The 15182-nt window shown below is 42.7% G+C and overlaps 1 protein-coding gene across 9 annotated transcripts in view; it reads left to right on the top strand.

Annotated features, from left to right (window-relative positions):
- kmt2cb (lysine (K)-specific methyltransferase 2Cb) overlaps window positions 1-13171 on the top strand; it is a 69389-nt gene extending 56218 nt beyond the window's left edge. For 7 of the 9 annotated variants that reach the window (XM_032532006.1, XM_032532012.1, XM_032532011.1 and 4 more), the window contains 19 exons: window positions 62-294; window positions 1130-2776; window positions 2998-3189; window positions 3861-4025; window positions 4121-4250; window positions 4351-4498; window positions 6249-6433; window positions 6592-6728; window positions 6988-7270; window positions 7504-7640; window positions 8216-8326; window positions 8436-9552; window positions 9637-9773; window positions 9866-10008; window positions 10138-10312; window positions 10432-10548; window positions 10647-10720; window positions 11121-11229; window positions 11350-13171. In XM_032532006.1, the coding sequence (XP_032387897.1) occupies window positions 62-294; window positions 1130-2776; window positions 2998-3189; window positions 3861-4025; window positions 4121-4250; window positions 4351-4498; window positions 6249-6433; window positions 6592-6728; window positions 6988-7270; window positions 7504-7640; window positions 8216-8326; window positions 8436-9552; window positions 9637-9773; window positions 9866-10008; window positions 10138-10312; window positions 10432-10548; window positions 10647-10720; window positions 11121-11229; window positions 11350-11442 (5333 nt within the window). In that variant the 3' untranslated portion in view covers window positions 11443-13171. The remainder of the gene's footprint in view (window positions 1-61; window positions 295-1129; window positions 2777-2997; window positions 3190-3860; window positions 4026-4120; window positions 4251-4350; window positions 4499-6248; window positions 6434-6591; window positions 6729-6987; window positions 7271-7503; window positions 7641-8215; window positions 8327-8435; window positions 9553-9636; window positions 9774-9865; window positions 10009-10137; window positions 10313-10431; window positions 10549-10646; window positions 10721-11120; window positions 11230-11349) is intronic. The other 2 variants (XM_032532009.1, XM_032532008.1) reach the window with 2 other exon arrangements.
- The last annotated feature ends 2011 nt before the right edge of the window (window positions 13172-15182 follow it).

The following is a 15182-nucleotide window of genomic DNA, read 5'->3' on the forward strand; positions in this document are numbered from 1 at the left end:
CTGAAATGTTAAGCTGTTTGTTTTTCATATTTTTAAGTTTGCTAACTTTTTATGCTTTCAGACAATGCTCAGAGGGCTCAGTATGAGGAGTGGCTCCAGGAGACTCAGCAACTACTTCAAATGCAGCAGAAGTTTCTGGAAGAGAAGATTGGGGCTCACAGGAAGTCTAAGAAAGCCCTGTCTGCCAAGCAGAGAACAGCTAAGAAAGCAGGGAGAGAGTTCCCTGAGGAGGACGCTGAGCAGCTCAAACATGTCACAGAGCAGCAGGGTGTAGTGCAGAAACAACTGGAGCAGGTAAATGTTAGGCCTGTCAAGCTCCACCACCAAATTCTATCTCAGCCCTCCTTTGTGCAATGGGTGCCCTAAGCATTGTCCTTTCATTGGTCAAATGGAGCAGAGGTTATTGTTTAAAGTATGGATTGGAAAATAACAGGAGTATTGCCCCAAATGCCTGGCGTGCTTAGGACCATGTTATGGACAGGGTGTGTTGCTGAAACAATGTAAAACTGAACAAACGGGGGAATAAATATTCAATCAGTATTAACTAAAGACGCTTATTATTACTTTCTAACTGCAAGTCTGTCTGCAATGACACAGTAGGATTTGTGCAAGGTTAATATAAGAACATGCTTTTTCATTATCTTCAATTATTTTATTTACACTTTTGAAAGCCAGTTTCTTTTTTAGAGCAGAGGTGCTGCCTGACTGTATCTTACCTTTTACATCACCTCATAAGTATTAAAGAATTGACCCTTTAGTCTAATTTATCCAATTGATAATGTAGGTTTAAGGTATGTATTTAACGGTATGCATTTTGCTATTTTCTTTCCAAGCAGACGTAGAAAAATAATATCTGACAAACTGAAGAACTCAAAACGCACAGGCCTGTGTCTGTACTGCACCTGTCAAAAAAGATCTTGGCTGATTGTACTTTCCAACTCCTGCTTAAAAGTTAAATTCTTCACTTACTGTTTGAAATTAAAATCATTCATCCCCTCCCTTGGGGAAACCTGTGTCCTGGTAAATTTGTCTTGTAAATGTGATAAAACGCCTTGCAAGTGATGAGTAATTTTTTTGTAAAAGTCTTTGAGAACCTCAATAACATTTTTGTGAATATGTTTTGTTTCAGATCCGCAAGCAGCAGAAGGAGCATGCTGAACTTATTGAAGAGTACCGAGTGAAACAGCAGCAAAATAATATGACACCTATAATGCCTGTGATGCACCCAATGCCTGGCCCTGCTGGCATGGTCCCCAGTGGACCACCAATTGTCCAACCTCCTATGAATCCCATAATGCAAATGCCACTTCATCCTGGCCCGCAAAATCCACCTACTTGTATGCCCAATCCACCAGCTGGCTGGCATCCTGGTGCTCCCATGCCGATGGCTGGACCGGGAATGCCACCTATAATGCCCCCCCAGGTACCTGTGGGAAATTCAGGCCAACCACATCAAATACCAATGGGTAACATACCTCAACACTCACAAATACCTGTGGATTCCCAGGCACCACCACCACCTCCACCAGGTGGTATAAAACCCATGCAGGCAAGTGGTGTGAAATTTGATGACAACAACCCATTCAGTGAAGGCTTCCAGGAGCGGGAAAGGAGGGAGAGGCTTAGGGAGCAGCAGGAGAGACAGCGGGTGCAGCTAATGCAGGAAGTTGAACGACAGAGAGCCCTGAAACACCGTATGGAAATGGAGCAGCAAGGGATGATGGGGCCAGATGGGAACATGGCACCACTTGCTCAGATGCCATTTTTTAATGCTGAGCTACCACAGGACTTCATGCAGCCTCAGAGGCCTCCTTTGCAACAGCAGCAACAACTTGCACCAATGTTCCCCCAGCAGCAGGGCATGCAGCCTGGGATGGGCTCACCACCTGGGACATTTATGCAAGGTGAAAGGAGGGCCATGATGGGCAATGGAATGATGCCACGTGACATGGGACCTGGTTTTGGGCCTGATAATGTTGCCCTACAAGTACCTAATTTCCCCAAGGGTCAACCCAGACCACGTCAGTTCAGTGGACCAGGAATGATGCTTCAGGTGCCAGGTGAGGGTCCACCATTTGGAGGGGACGCTACACCTCTACCGTCTAACTTTCCAGGCTCAGGTCAGTCTCTAATCCAACTCTACTCGAATATCATCCCAGACGAGAAGGGGAAAAAGAAGAGGAACCGCAAAAAAAAGAAGGATGATGATGCAGATTCAGTCAAGACACCTTCAACTCCACACTCAGACCTCACAGCCCCTCTCACACCGTGTGTTTCAGACACCTCCTCAACTCCAACCAGAAACACACATCTTTTCTGTGACCAGGACTTGTCAAGGTCTCCGTTACTGGGATCTTCCACCCCCAGTCACTCAGAGCTGGAGAGGCAGCTTTCTGGAGGCCAGTCTGGGCACCCTTGTCTCTTATCAGACACAGCAAGAACCCAGGCTCAGGAACATGACAGGATCCTTAACAACATAAAGCTGGAGCAGACTGATGCCAGTGAGTGTCATGGGCCACGGGAAGGGCACATCGGTTCAGAAATGAGCTCTGTGAAGGAGGAGGGTAATAAAGGGAGTGTGTCTCCCTTCCCTGCAGGGGAAAGTCCAAACAAGGGGGAGGCTGGCAATGAACTACTAAAACACCTTCTGAAGAACAAGAGTACACCTCCACCTGGATTGTCCCAGCAAAGGTCTGAGGAGAGCATGCGCTCAGAGGAGGAGGAGCCTGCAGACTGCAAAGCCCTACTGAGGCAAAGCTCAATGGACAGCAATGGGGTCAGTCTTTGTATTAGTCATACAGTTGAAGCACTGAGGGGGGATCAACATAGTGAGGGCTAGGGAAGTGATTCAGAAGGGGGGATGATCATAGTTAAATTGGGCAGGAATAAATGTTTTTTTTTTGAAGGGTCAAGGGTCTAGATTGCCACAATGCTGGCCCCAAGTAATAAGAAGTTTTTCAGGGGTTTTTTTGCCCGGGAAATTTTTTTAACCTCCAGGCGTACTCAGATTGCACCACTGAGTTTCCTGGACCTGTAATCCCGGAACAGGAGAAGAAGAAAGGGAGGAACAAGAGGGCTCCGAAAGGAGGGGAGAAACCTGCCTCTCGCTACAAGAAGAGGAAGAAGGAAGGAGATGAGAGGCAACTAATGCACTCTGGCCATGACACTGTAATGACCCAAATCAAACAGGTAAGATTGATTTTTATGACCTTATAACCTGTTCTAAAATGTTAAAGCTGCACCGCTGCATATCTTAAGGAACAAAGAATGGTAGAACAATTAGCTTGAAATCTGAATGTTTTATTCAGAATTTAACACTATTAATTACTGCCAGAATGGAAAATGGTCTCTGTTGAGTGCACAGACACTAATTTCACATATGATAAGCATATTACTGTAATTAGGTACTTGTTGGATGACAGTTGCACACACAGGTTTTAGAAGCTGGTATTCTTTAGGGGAAGGAGATTGTGATTATATTGTAAGTACCTCATTGATTGAGGCTTATTGATTTAAATGTTATGAAGCTGACTCACTAATTAGAAATGTAGTACAATATTATTTCATCATCACAAAACCAAATACATACCCAACACACAACAAATGTTAATGCTTGAATTGACTTAAGAATTGCCTTTGTGGTGGTGGAAGGTTATTTGTTAAAAAAAATCTAACTTTACAATATTAATGATGCTAGTTATGCCACATTGATCATAAATATAATGGGTTTTTTTAGTATTATATGTATACATTGTATACTTTTGCTTGGTGTTTTGTGCTAGAGTATCCATTGTACTTGCATACTTGTTCTGATTTCACTCCTATCCATTCCCCTGGTCCTGTTTTCTCTCCTGACACAGCAGCTCTCCCTGCTGCCCCTCATGGAGCCACTGATTGGGGTCAACTTTGCCCATTTCGCTCCCTATGGCAGCGGCCAGCTCAATGGAGAAAACCTCCTGTCTGGTACCTTTGGCAGCGCCTCACTGGATGGAGTCTCTGACTATTACTCCCAACTGGCCTACAAGGTGATGTCTGCCTACCTTACCAAGTTGGAACTGGGTACTGTTAAGTGTGTCTGCAGAATGATGTGCTGACACAGCATTGGTTCTGATTCCTACAGCAGAGTAACCTGAGCAACCCACCAACGCCACCAGCGTCTCTTCCTCCCACTCCACCACCTGTGAACCGACAGAAAATGATCAATGGATTTGCTACGTCAGAAGAGCTTGCCAGCAAAGCTGCTGCCATGGGTAAGCATTCAGAAGGATGGACCATTTTATAATTTATTTACGTGTGTTTCCATAATTTCAGGTAAGCACAGTATTGACAATGTGCTTCTGTTTCATACAGTGTCCAAAGGCCTGGTCCCAAAGCCACTACATGTCCCATTTAGGACTGAGGAAGACCTACTAGCCCGAGCCATCGCGCAGGGTCCCAAAACTGTGGATGTTCCGGCCTCCCTCCCCACCCCTCCTCACAACAACCAAGAAGAGCTCAGGTAAATACATAAATAACAGTAAGTCTTTGGAACTATCTGAGGGTTACTGCACCATTTAAAAGGGTGACACGGGAATCAATTGTCGCTCCCATCCCGAGCCCACAAAAATACTCTCGTCCTATCCCGATCGCGTGACAAAAATAATCTTGCAAAATCCCGAGAAAGACTCCCGAATCCCGTCCCGCTCCCGTTTCATTCCCTATGCTGTCTAAAGTTATCAGACTCTGTAACGGACTTTGCTTCACACCGCGAGCGGCTGGCGCTTCCCCCGTTAGAAAAGAGAAAAAGAAAAAGAGACATTCTTTTACTGTCTATGGTTGTCCGTCACTGTCTGTTGGATAATTAGCCAGTTGATATCGTATGTGTGCATTTGGTTAATCTGGTCAAATCACTGAGCTTGCCTCGGAAATTTAGGCTACACTGTACATGCATTACCTGCAGGCCTAGTGAAATTCATTACATAATTCCTAACGGAGGTTTCACACTCAAAACACACATTTCTCTGTCCCGCCCGCTCCCGTTGATTTCTATGCTCTATTTTTGTCCCTATCACATTACCAACAGTGAAATTGACTACCATACCGCGAGAACACCGTGACCCGCGGAATAGGGGTGATCCGAGTATCCGACTGAAACGAGTATCCGGTACGGATAAAGCACTTTTGCCGAGTACAAGTATTATACGAGTAATATGAGTCAATATCCGTGCTCGGATTGAATACAACTCCTCAACTGGCCGCGCAGCGTTCTGTGATAATCACAGCGCCCCCCCGCCTACAAACCCGCTCGGATCAATCACACACACACAGAACATGGAGAAATGTGCTCCCTCGGCTTCTCGCTCTCTCTCTCTCGCTCTCTCTCTTTGTCAGGCAGGCAGTCAATCGGGTCTGCAGATCTGTTCCGTTAACGTTTAGGGTTTCTTCAGCTTCAGGTTTGTTTTTAACTTCGGTTTGTAGTCCTTACATAGTAACCAGTAGATTTCTGGTGAACGTGGGTTTCAGAGATGCTGCTCGGTTTAAATGCAACTCCCGTTGCCTCTGCCATCAGAGATTTTTTTTTTTTTTTTGCTGTCAGCTGCCCAAACGCCCCCTCCTCTCTGTGTCTCTCTTAACACGCACACACACACCCACACACACACCCAACACCACACACAAACCCTACCTAGTGTGGAAATAAAAAAAATAAAAAAAGAACAAAAAAAAAAATCACACTGATCTAAAATAATAAAAGTTAAAAAAAGAAAGTTATATTGAGTATGAAACTCTTGTTCATTACATTTTACTTCATAATTGCAACCGCATGTGTTGTATTCATTGTTGCAAAACGTTCTGTATATAGTTTTTGTTTCCATGACAACACCATTGATCTGAAGCTCGATGCTGTCATGTAAATAGTTTCAAATCAGCAATAAATATAACAATTTTGATCAACTCATATCATTTGCATGCTTAAATAATATACCGGTTTAAAGCCCCGCACATTTCAGAGAACCGACCCACTTCGGGTTAAATCTGACCACTTCCGGTTTAGGCCCCGCCCAGTCCGAGTACGGATCCGGATACAGATAATTCATGTGGTAAACAGATACAGATAATGCTGTACTCGCTCATCCCTACCGCGGAAGTCCCGAAAAATTGAAAAAAGTGTTGATTACTCATGTAATCATGTTATGATAATTGAATTGGGCTCTGTCTTGACAGAGGTGGTTAATTACTTGTTATTGTTTCTCCCCGTAAATTAACAACAGTAACAGAGGACAGGAGCCTTGCAAAGATAGGGACACACCTGACAGTTTTGTTCCATCCTCATCTCCTGAGAGCGTGGTTGGCATGGAGATCAGTCGCTACCCAGATTTGTCTCTGGTGAAGAAAGAGCCACTGTCCCCCTGCCTGTCTCCTGTCCTCCCCATGCTTCCTGCACCTGATGGGAAAGGTAAACACACTCATTTATTAAAACATTTATTGCTGTGACTGCAATCGTAATAAACTGAATGTTTTGTGTATGTATGCAATTGAAACACACAACTCCAGCATACCTTAGCAGTGTGTTGGCAATTTTTTTTAAGAATGTCCTTCTTTTTCATTTTCTAGGGTCAGAAATCAAACTGCAGGATATCAAAACAGAGCCGTCTATGATGTTCTTTGGATCCCCCTTTGGCCCCATGTCTAATAATTCCAAACAGGGGCTGGTGTCTGTAGCAATCACATTGAGACCAGCTGCAGCAGAGGTAGGAATACGTAATCCATGGTTTTAAATACTGGGGTCTCACAGAAAATTCAGCAAAGGCTTGAGTTTTTTTTATAGTACTGTCAGTCTGAGTTCTGCCAAACTTGATCACTCTTTAAATTTTTTGCAGGTCTGTTTGTTTTTCATTCATCAGAATCTAGGTGTACAGAATTACCATTTGTGACGTAAAAGTTTAATTTGCTGGAACCATCCATAGATTTTTGATAAAAGACCTAATCAACTATACTTTTCCCCCTCAGAATATCACGGGTGTAGTGGCAGCCATTTCAGACCTACTGTGTGTGAAGATCCCCAGTAGCTATGAGGTCAGCAGCACACCAGACAGGGGGCCACTATCTCTACTCAGTGGTCCAAGGGTGGGGCCCCATGGCATGGATCCTCGGCCTCCCATGCTCTTCCACGGACAAGGAGACAATGGAGGGCTTCACGGACGCCCGGGACAGATGATAAGGCCCAGTGGCGCACAGGCGATGATGCAACAGCAGCAGGCACATCATTTCCGTTTCCATCCCAACAGCCCTGGTAAGGCAATACAACTAAATTAAACAGCATTTGTTTTTTAAACATAATGACTTCCTGTGAAAAAGCACAAAGCAACAGTTGTCTAGTCTCAATTTCTGTAATAGTCAGTTTTATTTTCTGAGTTAATATGTTACATTAATGTCAAGCATCATACCTTTAAAGGTTTACTATCAAAGAATGCAGTTTGAAATGCACATATTTTTAAAAAAAAAACATATTTTCTGTTACTGCAGGCGCAGCTCTATCTCGACCTGACCAGAAGATCCCTGCCAGCCCTGGATGTAGAAATCAGTGGTGCTGCCACTGTAAGGTGGTGGTTCTGGGAAATGGAGTGCAGAAATCTATCAAAGATCTTCCCGCCCACATGAAGGTACCAAATTATTTAGACTTCAATACTCCGAATGGCAGCAGGGTGGAATATTAAGTAGACAGGCCACCTTTCAGCTGGAACACTTAGATGTTAAAAGTGTGATTTTGAGAATAAAATGTTTTAAATACACAGTACCAGTTCATATAAAATTATCTCTGCCATTATGGATCATTTTATGATTGATTTCCCAATGAGGGGACTAGACGAGCCATGACTGGAAGCCCGGACCTTACTTTACGTTAGAGGATATACTACTTATCATATATCTACTTTCATACACATCTATACACACACAGCTGCACCATCACCACAGTAATACTGCATATATCGTCTGATTATGTAAATCCTGCCTGCTGGAGTTAAATCCTTTTCAGATTAATAAATGGGTTAAACAGCATACCCTATTACTTCAGTCTTAAGTATTTTGGTTATTTAAATATTGTATGTTTTTATGTTTATTTTAATAACTTCTTTTAATGTCAGTTGAGTTTAAGCAGGTCACATCTGTCGGGCTTTGATTTAATACCTCATTCCTTATTCAGCTTGTTCAAATTTGGACTAATTTCTCTCATTAGGAATCTGGAGACTGTTTAAAATCTGAAGATCTGGTCTTCTGTAGTCACAGCTGCTTCCTTCTCTACTGTTCATCATCACCCTTGCAATCCAGATCAACCACAGAAACTAAGGTCTGTGCCATTTTTAACACCACAGTGGGTCTAAATAGCATGCAATTAATTTCATTTTTCAATTTCTTTTTTTTTGCTGGACATCATGAGTTTCGTCTTATCTTTTCAGGAATCGGTGTCTCTTCTCCCTGCCTCCGAGCAAACAGAGAGCCTTTTTAAAACCCTGCACCAGTACAATAACAACATGTCATCGCTGGATGTTCATTGCCTGGCTCAGCTTCAGCCCAAGCAGTCTCCCCCCTCTACTCCTCCTATCCCCTTCCCCATGGCAGGCGAGACAACCAAGATGGAGACCAAGTCTGACGCCATTAAAGTCACAGTGAAGCTGAAGGCCCGGCCAAGGTCCCATGACGGCTGGCACCAAGGAAAGAGACAAAAAGGACTGCGCTGGAGGAAGTGGACTGTGCAGGTGGTAGTGCCAAGAGGGAATTCCCAACTCCCTGATGAGGCTGAGATTGATGAGCTCCTGAAGAAACTCGGGGCCTCCCTGCGCCCTCCTGCATTACTCCGAGACCATAGACGGTGCTGTTTCTGCCACCAGTTTGGAGATGGGATCACTGATGGCCCTGCTAGGCTTCTTAATTTAGATCTTGATGTATGGGTTCACCTAAACTGTGCCCTGTGGTCAAATGAGGTGTATGAGACGCAGGCTGGCGCCCTCATCAACGTAGAGCTTGCGCTGCATCGTGGCCAGACGGTACGTTGCGCCTACTGCCAGCAGACCGGAGCCACCAGCGGCTGCCACCGCCTACGCTGCACCAATGTCTACCATTTCACCTGCGCTCTGCATGCTCACTGCACCTTCTTCAAGGACAAGACCATGCTATGTCATGCCCACAGGCCCCGGGGAACAGCTGGACAAGCACTGGAGCATGAGCTACGTTGCTTTGCCGTCTTCCGACGTGTCTACGTCCAAAGAGACGAACTGCGTCAGATCGCCACCGCTGTGCGGCAGCCAGAGTTAGGCTATACCTTTCGAGTTGGCAGCCTGGTGTTACATGCAGTTGGCCAACTAACCCCTCTACAAATGGCAGCCTTCCATTCCCCAACAGCCATCTTTCCAGTTGGCTATGAGGCTTGCCGCATCTACTGGAGCATGCGCCATGGCAACCGCCGTTGCCGCTACGTCTGTTCTGTCGAGGAAAAAGAAGAACTTCCAGAGTTCACCATCAGAGTTATCGAACAGGGCTACCAAGACCTGGTCCTGACTGACACCTCTGCTAAAGGTTTGTCCTTGCATATTCTTTACTGAAATATTGTTGTTTCAGAGTACAGCTTTTAACCATGTGAGTTTGTCTTATTGTAATTAGGAGTGTGGGACAAGGTTCTGGGCCCTGTTGCTGAGAAAAGAAGTGAAGTAGGCACTCTGAAGCTCTTCCCTGTTTACCTGAAAGGAGAGGATTTGTTTGGATTAACAGTCCCTGCAGTCGCAAAGATCTCTGAATCGGTTTGTTGCTGCTTTTTCTGGTTTTACTCAGATGCATAGCTCATATTATGTAGATGCTGTAGGATATAACCCTTTTTACTCATTTATTCCAGCTCCCAGGAGTGGAGGCTTGTGTCAGGTACTCATTTCGTTACGGACGCAACCCTCTTATTGAGTTGCCTCTCATATTCAATCCAGCTGGCAGTGCCCGTGCCCAGCCAAGAACCAGCTCTCCCTACACTTCACTGGTGATAAGGTAACTTTGAGTGAAGCTGACATTAATTATCTCTCTGTCGTCTCCAGGCAAAACACATGATTTAATTTTGATTGATTATTATTGTTTTTAATATTTTTACTTTTATGACTTCCCCCTCTCAACATAAAGGCCGCATCCACAAGCTGTATCCAGCAGCAGTGCCAGGTCTAACCAAAATGTGGCTCAGGGAGAAGGTGGTGCCCCCCATAGCAAGCCTCCAGTAGTGCACCCCAGGTCTTCTCAGTACCGCTGGATGAAGAGTGAGTGGAGAGCCAATGTCTATCTGGCCCGCTCCCGCATCCAGGTCAGTGTTAAAATAGATATTTGAAGTGTTTCTTAGTTCTGACAGAGTGAGGCTGTGACACTCTTGGATTCTGTTTTCTGTAAACAGACTGAATACCTTCTTGTGTAATGTGTTCACAGGGCCTGGGGCTGTTTGCTGCTAGAGACATTGAAAAACAAACTATGGTAATCGAGTACAATGGAACCATCCTCCGAAATGAGGTCGCCATCAGGAAGGAGAAGATTTATAGATCTCAGGTATGCATCTGTTTTTAAGACTTTTTGAGCTGAAATTCCATTTGTGTAAAGTTACTCTTGCCAAAAACAAGTCAATTCTCTTTTCTCTCCCCCGACAGAACCGAGTAGTGTTCATGTTCCGCATTGACAGTGAACATGTTGTAGATGCCACTCAAACTGGAGGGCTAGCAAGGTACTGTGAAAGTTTATTGGTTTTTAATGTATTTTAAAGCAAATTGGATACTGTTTTTCAATATAGAAACCCATTCATTATGATACGCCACATATTCTGCTACACCAGTATTGCCTCACAGTCTAGCGCTGTTACTGGGGCCGTGAATTTAAGCGTTTTGCAAGTCATTTGACCTACTTGATTTTGTAAAAACGTGACAATAATTTAAGCTGCATACTTAAAATAAATCTGAATTTTTTTTAAGTAGAAAAAATAAAAAAAATTAAACACTTGATTTAAGTTAAGAATCTTTGCTACGCACAATAATTTTAAATGTAAAAAAAAAAAAGGAACATAAAGCTACTTACTTTATATTCATGTGTAGAATAAATCTCTTTTTAATTTCTGTTTTGTTTTTTAGATATATCAACCACTCTTGTGCCCCAAACTGTGTTGCTGAGGTGGTCACATTTGAAAGGGGTTACAAAATCATCATCAGCTGCAATCGCAGAGTTGAAAAAGGAGAGGAGGTGACTATGTTTTTCTTTTCTTTTTTTAATTATAGTTCTTATACTTATACAGTTGTATGAATATACTCAAAAGCGCAACTGTGATGCTCAGAAACGCCCGTTTCCCTCCCTGTTTTCCAGCTGTGTTTCGACTACCAGTTTGACACTGTGGAGGGTCAGAACAAGATTGCTTGCCACTGTGGAGCTCCTGAATGCAGGAAGTGGATTAACTGAAGACAACAACAGACCTACATGCATTCCTTGCTAAAGTGTGTAGACGCTGTGATCTCTGCACAGAGGGGAAAAAAAGCTTCACGTTAAAGTCATTTTATGAATAAGCAGAAGGCCTGAACCCTTGCGGGGATGAACGAATTTGCGTGTTGGTTCATCAAGATCATTGAAAGAAACGGGTGGAGGAAGGGAAATGTAACATAGTAGCAGGATGTGAATTGTGCCATATGTGAGGGGCTCTGTTGTATGAGATACCTCTTTCTGTATGTATCTGTGCGTTTGTTTGGTGTACTTGGGGTGCGGAATCCACCAGCGAATGAGAAAGCACTGCAGGGTGCGGCCTTATTGCTTACTAAGGGCAGGCCCTTTTGTTTCATACTGTTAATGTATACCGTATGACTAAATGTAGACATCACTGAATGAGGAATGTACAGCAATGACTACCGCGAAGGGAATATTAACTTGCACTAAAAAAAAAGAAAATAAACAAAAAAACACACACACACACACACACGCGAAAACTTTTAAAATACTTGATTCCATGAGTCAGTTTTATCATAGGTCTCTGTCATGTGATTTGTGTGGAATTCGAGAGGTTTTGTATTTATTACTGAGTGAATGAATTTTATTCTTAAAATGATGAGATTGAGTTGAAGAAGGCTAGATTGCTTTTGTTTTTGAAGATGAGGAAGACATGCTGTTACTTTTGTATAAATGTACATAAAGAAAACTATAGGAATAACCGACCAAATACTACCTTAACCTTCTTGATGTTTGGGTGTTTTTAAATTGTTTTTGTTCTGTTTGTCATTGAAATTTATTTAAGATGGACGTTATTTCAGTTTGAGAGTATATATTATGATTATTCTGTACAGAATTTGTAATATAACCACAATAATTCACAAAGTATTTTTGTTGTATTAAAAGTAAGGTATTGTAGCGTAGTGTTTTGTGACTTACACATGCTTTGACCACTCAAAAAAAAAGAAATATTTTTGTTGACTAACGCAACGAATTATCAGTTACAGAATCAAAAGAGAAAAAAGACTCTTCAAATAGTAAGAGATCAGTGGGATCTGTTTGCTGTTAATCAGGTTTGATTTAAAAAACAACAACTGTGAATTAGGTTTTGAAACCCAAAAATGACTTTTTAACTTTTTAACACGGATAGGAACGCCGACATGTATTTACCTGTTTGTTTTTACATTGCTTTTAAAATAAGGTGCATACGTCTAATGATATTGTGAGTAAGACGAACCAGTGTGTGACAGACAGAATCGTAATGGGGAAGTCGTGTTGATCTACCATGGACAGAAATGGCATTCTCCTTAATCAGAAATATTTCTTATACTGACACTTCACAAGTCACATGCTTAGAAACAAAGAGTTTTTGCGTGCACAATATCAAGTCGACTGTAAAATTTTGGAGACAGTCTTAGAACTTGTAATGTATATGGCATGTATTTTTTTAACTTTCCGAAGACTCAATTGTATATATTTTCTCAATGAATGGTTGTAACAAAATTGTTTCTTGGATATTTTTCTTCTCTTGTATGATATTACATCATCCTGCCAGTGTGTTTGTGCTACATTTTCTTGGTCGTGTAGATTTTTTTTTTTTTTTCCTTTTTTTTTTTTTGAAAATGCCTTTTGAAGTGTACAGAGTATGAGGTTTGGAGTTTGTGGAATTGAATTTAGAAACATTTACAAAAATAAACTATTTTACATGTTAGCAAGTTGTGTACAAGTTGTGACATCAATAGTTACACATCTTTGTAGTTTTGATGGTTAAATATGAAGAAATTAAGCTATAAAAAATGCCTTACTGCAGGTTTTACTATGACTGTAAAACAATGCTCCCTCATACTGCTAGATTAAGATGTAACATTCATAGTGCATTTTACACGCACTTTGTGCACGGGGCAGAAGCTTAAAGAAATAGTTGACTTTTTTCAGTTAAGGCTGTGCTTAGGCCTACAAATTTTTGTCCTTTAATTCCCACATAAAGCAAATTTCAAGGATTGCCTTTTTTCACCTACGTAATATTGCAAAAATCAGGAATATCCTTCTAAAAAGATGCAGAAAATAGTCCATGCATTTGTTACTCTAGGCTGGATTACTGCAATTCTTTGTTATCAGGCTGCTCGAAAAAGTCCATAAAGATCTTCAGTGATCCAGAATGCTGCAGCACGTGTTCGACAGGAACCAGGAAAAGAGACCACATCTCTCCCCGTTTTAGCTTCTCTGCATTGCTTCCTGTAAATCTAGAATAGAATTTAAAATCCTTCTTCTCACCTACAAAGCTCTTTATGGTCAGGCACCATCTTTTCTTAAAGAGCTCATAGTACCTTACAACCCTACAAGAGCACTACGCTCCCAGAATTTAGGTTACTTGTGGTTCCTCGAGTCTCTAAAAGTAGAACGGGAGCCAGAGCGTTCAGTTATCAGGCTCCTCTCCTGTGGAACCAGTTCCAGTTGGGGTTCGGGAGGCAGACACCGTCATCCATATTTAAGAGTAGGCTTAAGACTTTCCTCTTTGATAAAGCTTATTGTTAGGCATCAAATTGAATATTGTTAGGGAGTGAGGAGTCGCAGCGTTCGCCTAACCCGCCCACCTGCTTCTCGTCATAGTTGTCTGATTTATCTATCATATAATCAAGCATATAATAACTAAAGGGAGACTTGGCCAACAGCCCGATCCGGTTGGGGAGAGTTCTAGCCCGACCAGGCCCCTCTCTTTACCCTGTCTCTCTTGGTTATGCTTTGATAAAGCTTATAGTTAGGGCATAGAATTGAATATTGTTAGGGAGTGAGGAGTCGCAGCGTCCGCCTAACCTGGCCCACCTGCTTCTCGTCATAATTGTCTGATTTATCTATCATATAATCAAGCATATAATAAAACTAAAGGGAGACTTGGCATACAGCCCGATCCGGTTGGGGAGAGTTCTAGCCCGACCAGGCTCCTCTCTTTACCCTGTCTCTCTTGGTTTTGCTGTAAGAGTTTTAGACTGCTGGGGACTTCCTTTGACACTGAGTTCCTCTCTCCTCTATCTTCCTATCTTTTCATTTATGTGCATCCATGTCCCAGGAATGCGTGTTACTAACCTAGCTCTGGGGAGTCATTCCCTGGAGTCCTTATGTTCTTTTTCCCCAGCATGTTCCCTCCGATCAGGGATGCTCCAAAATCATGGTAGCAGCTGTCGCCATGGTCCCGCTACACGTTCTGTGGTGCCAGGTTCATCTGCTACACTCTGCGGTGCCCAGCTACGTCCTTCTGTGCCTTGTAATGCCGCACAGTGCCCTGCTATGCCATGAACTACTACAAAGAACTGCTACAAACTACTATTTTTTCTATTTTTGTTATTTCCACTAACCCCAACCGGCCCGTCAGATGCCGCCTACCAAGAGCCTGGGTCTGTCCGAGGTTTCTGCCTAAAAGGAAGTTTTTCCTCGCCACTGTCGCACTGTTGCTTGCTCTGGAGGAGACTACTAGAACGGTTGGGTCCTTGTAAATTCTGGAGTGGGGTCTAGACCTACTCTGTCTGTAAAGTGTCTTGAGATAACTCTTGTTATGAATTGATACTATAAATAAAATTGAAATTGAAATTGAAATATTATTACATGTATGTTTCATGAAATTACCACCAACTTGATGTAATATTTTGGTATATTAGTATTGTAGTTTTGGGGCAGATGCAGTATGATTAAATCAACAGTCTGCTATGTGCACTGTACTCTACGTG

The sequence above is a fragment of the Etheostoma spectabile genome, chromosome 12 (genome assembly GCF_008692095.1).
Source record: "Etheostoma spectabile isolate EspeVRDwgs_2016 chromosome 12, UIUC_Espe_1.0, whole genome shotgun sequence".
In the NCBI taxonomy this organism is placed as follows: Eukaryota; Metazoa; Chordata; class Actinopteri; order Perciformes; family Percidae; genus Etheostoma; species Etheostoma spectabile.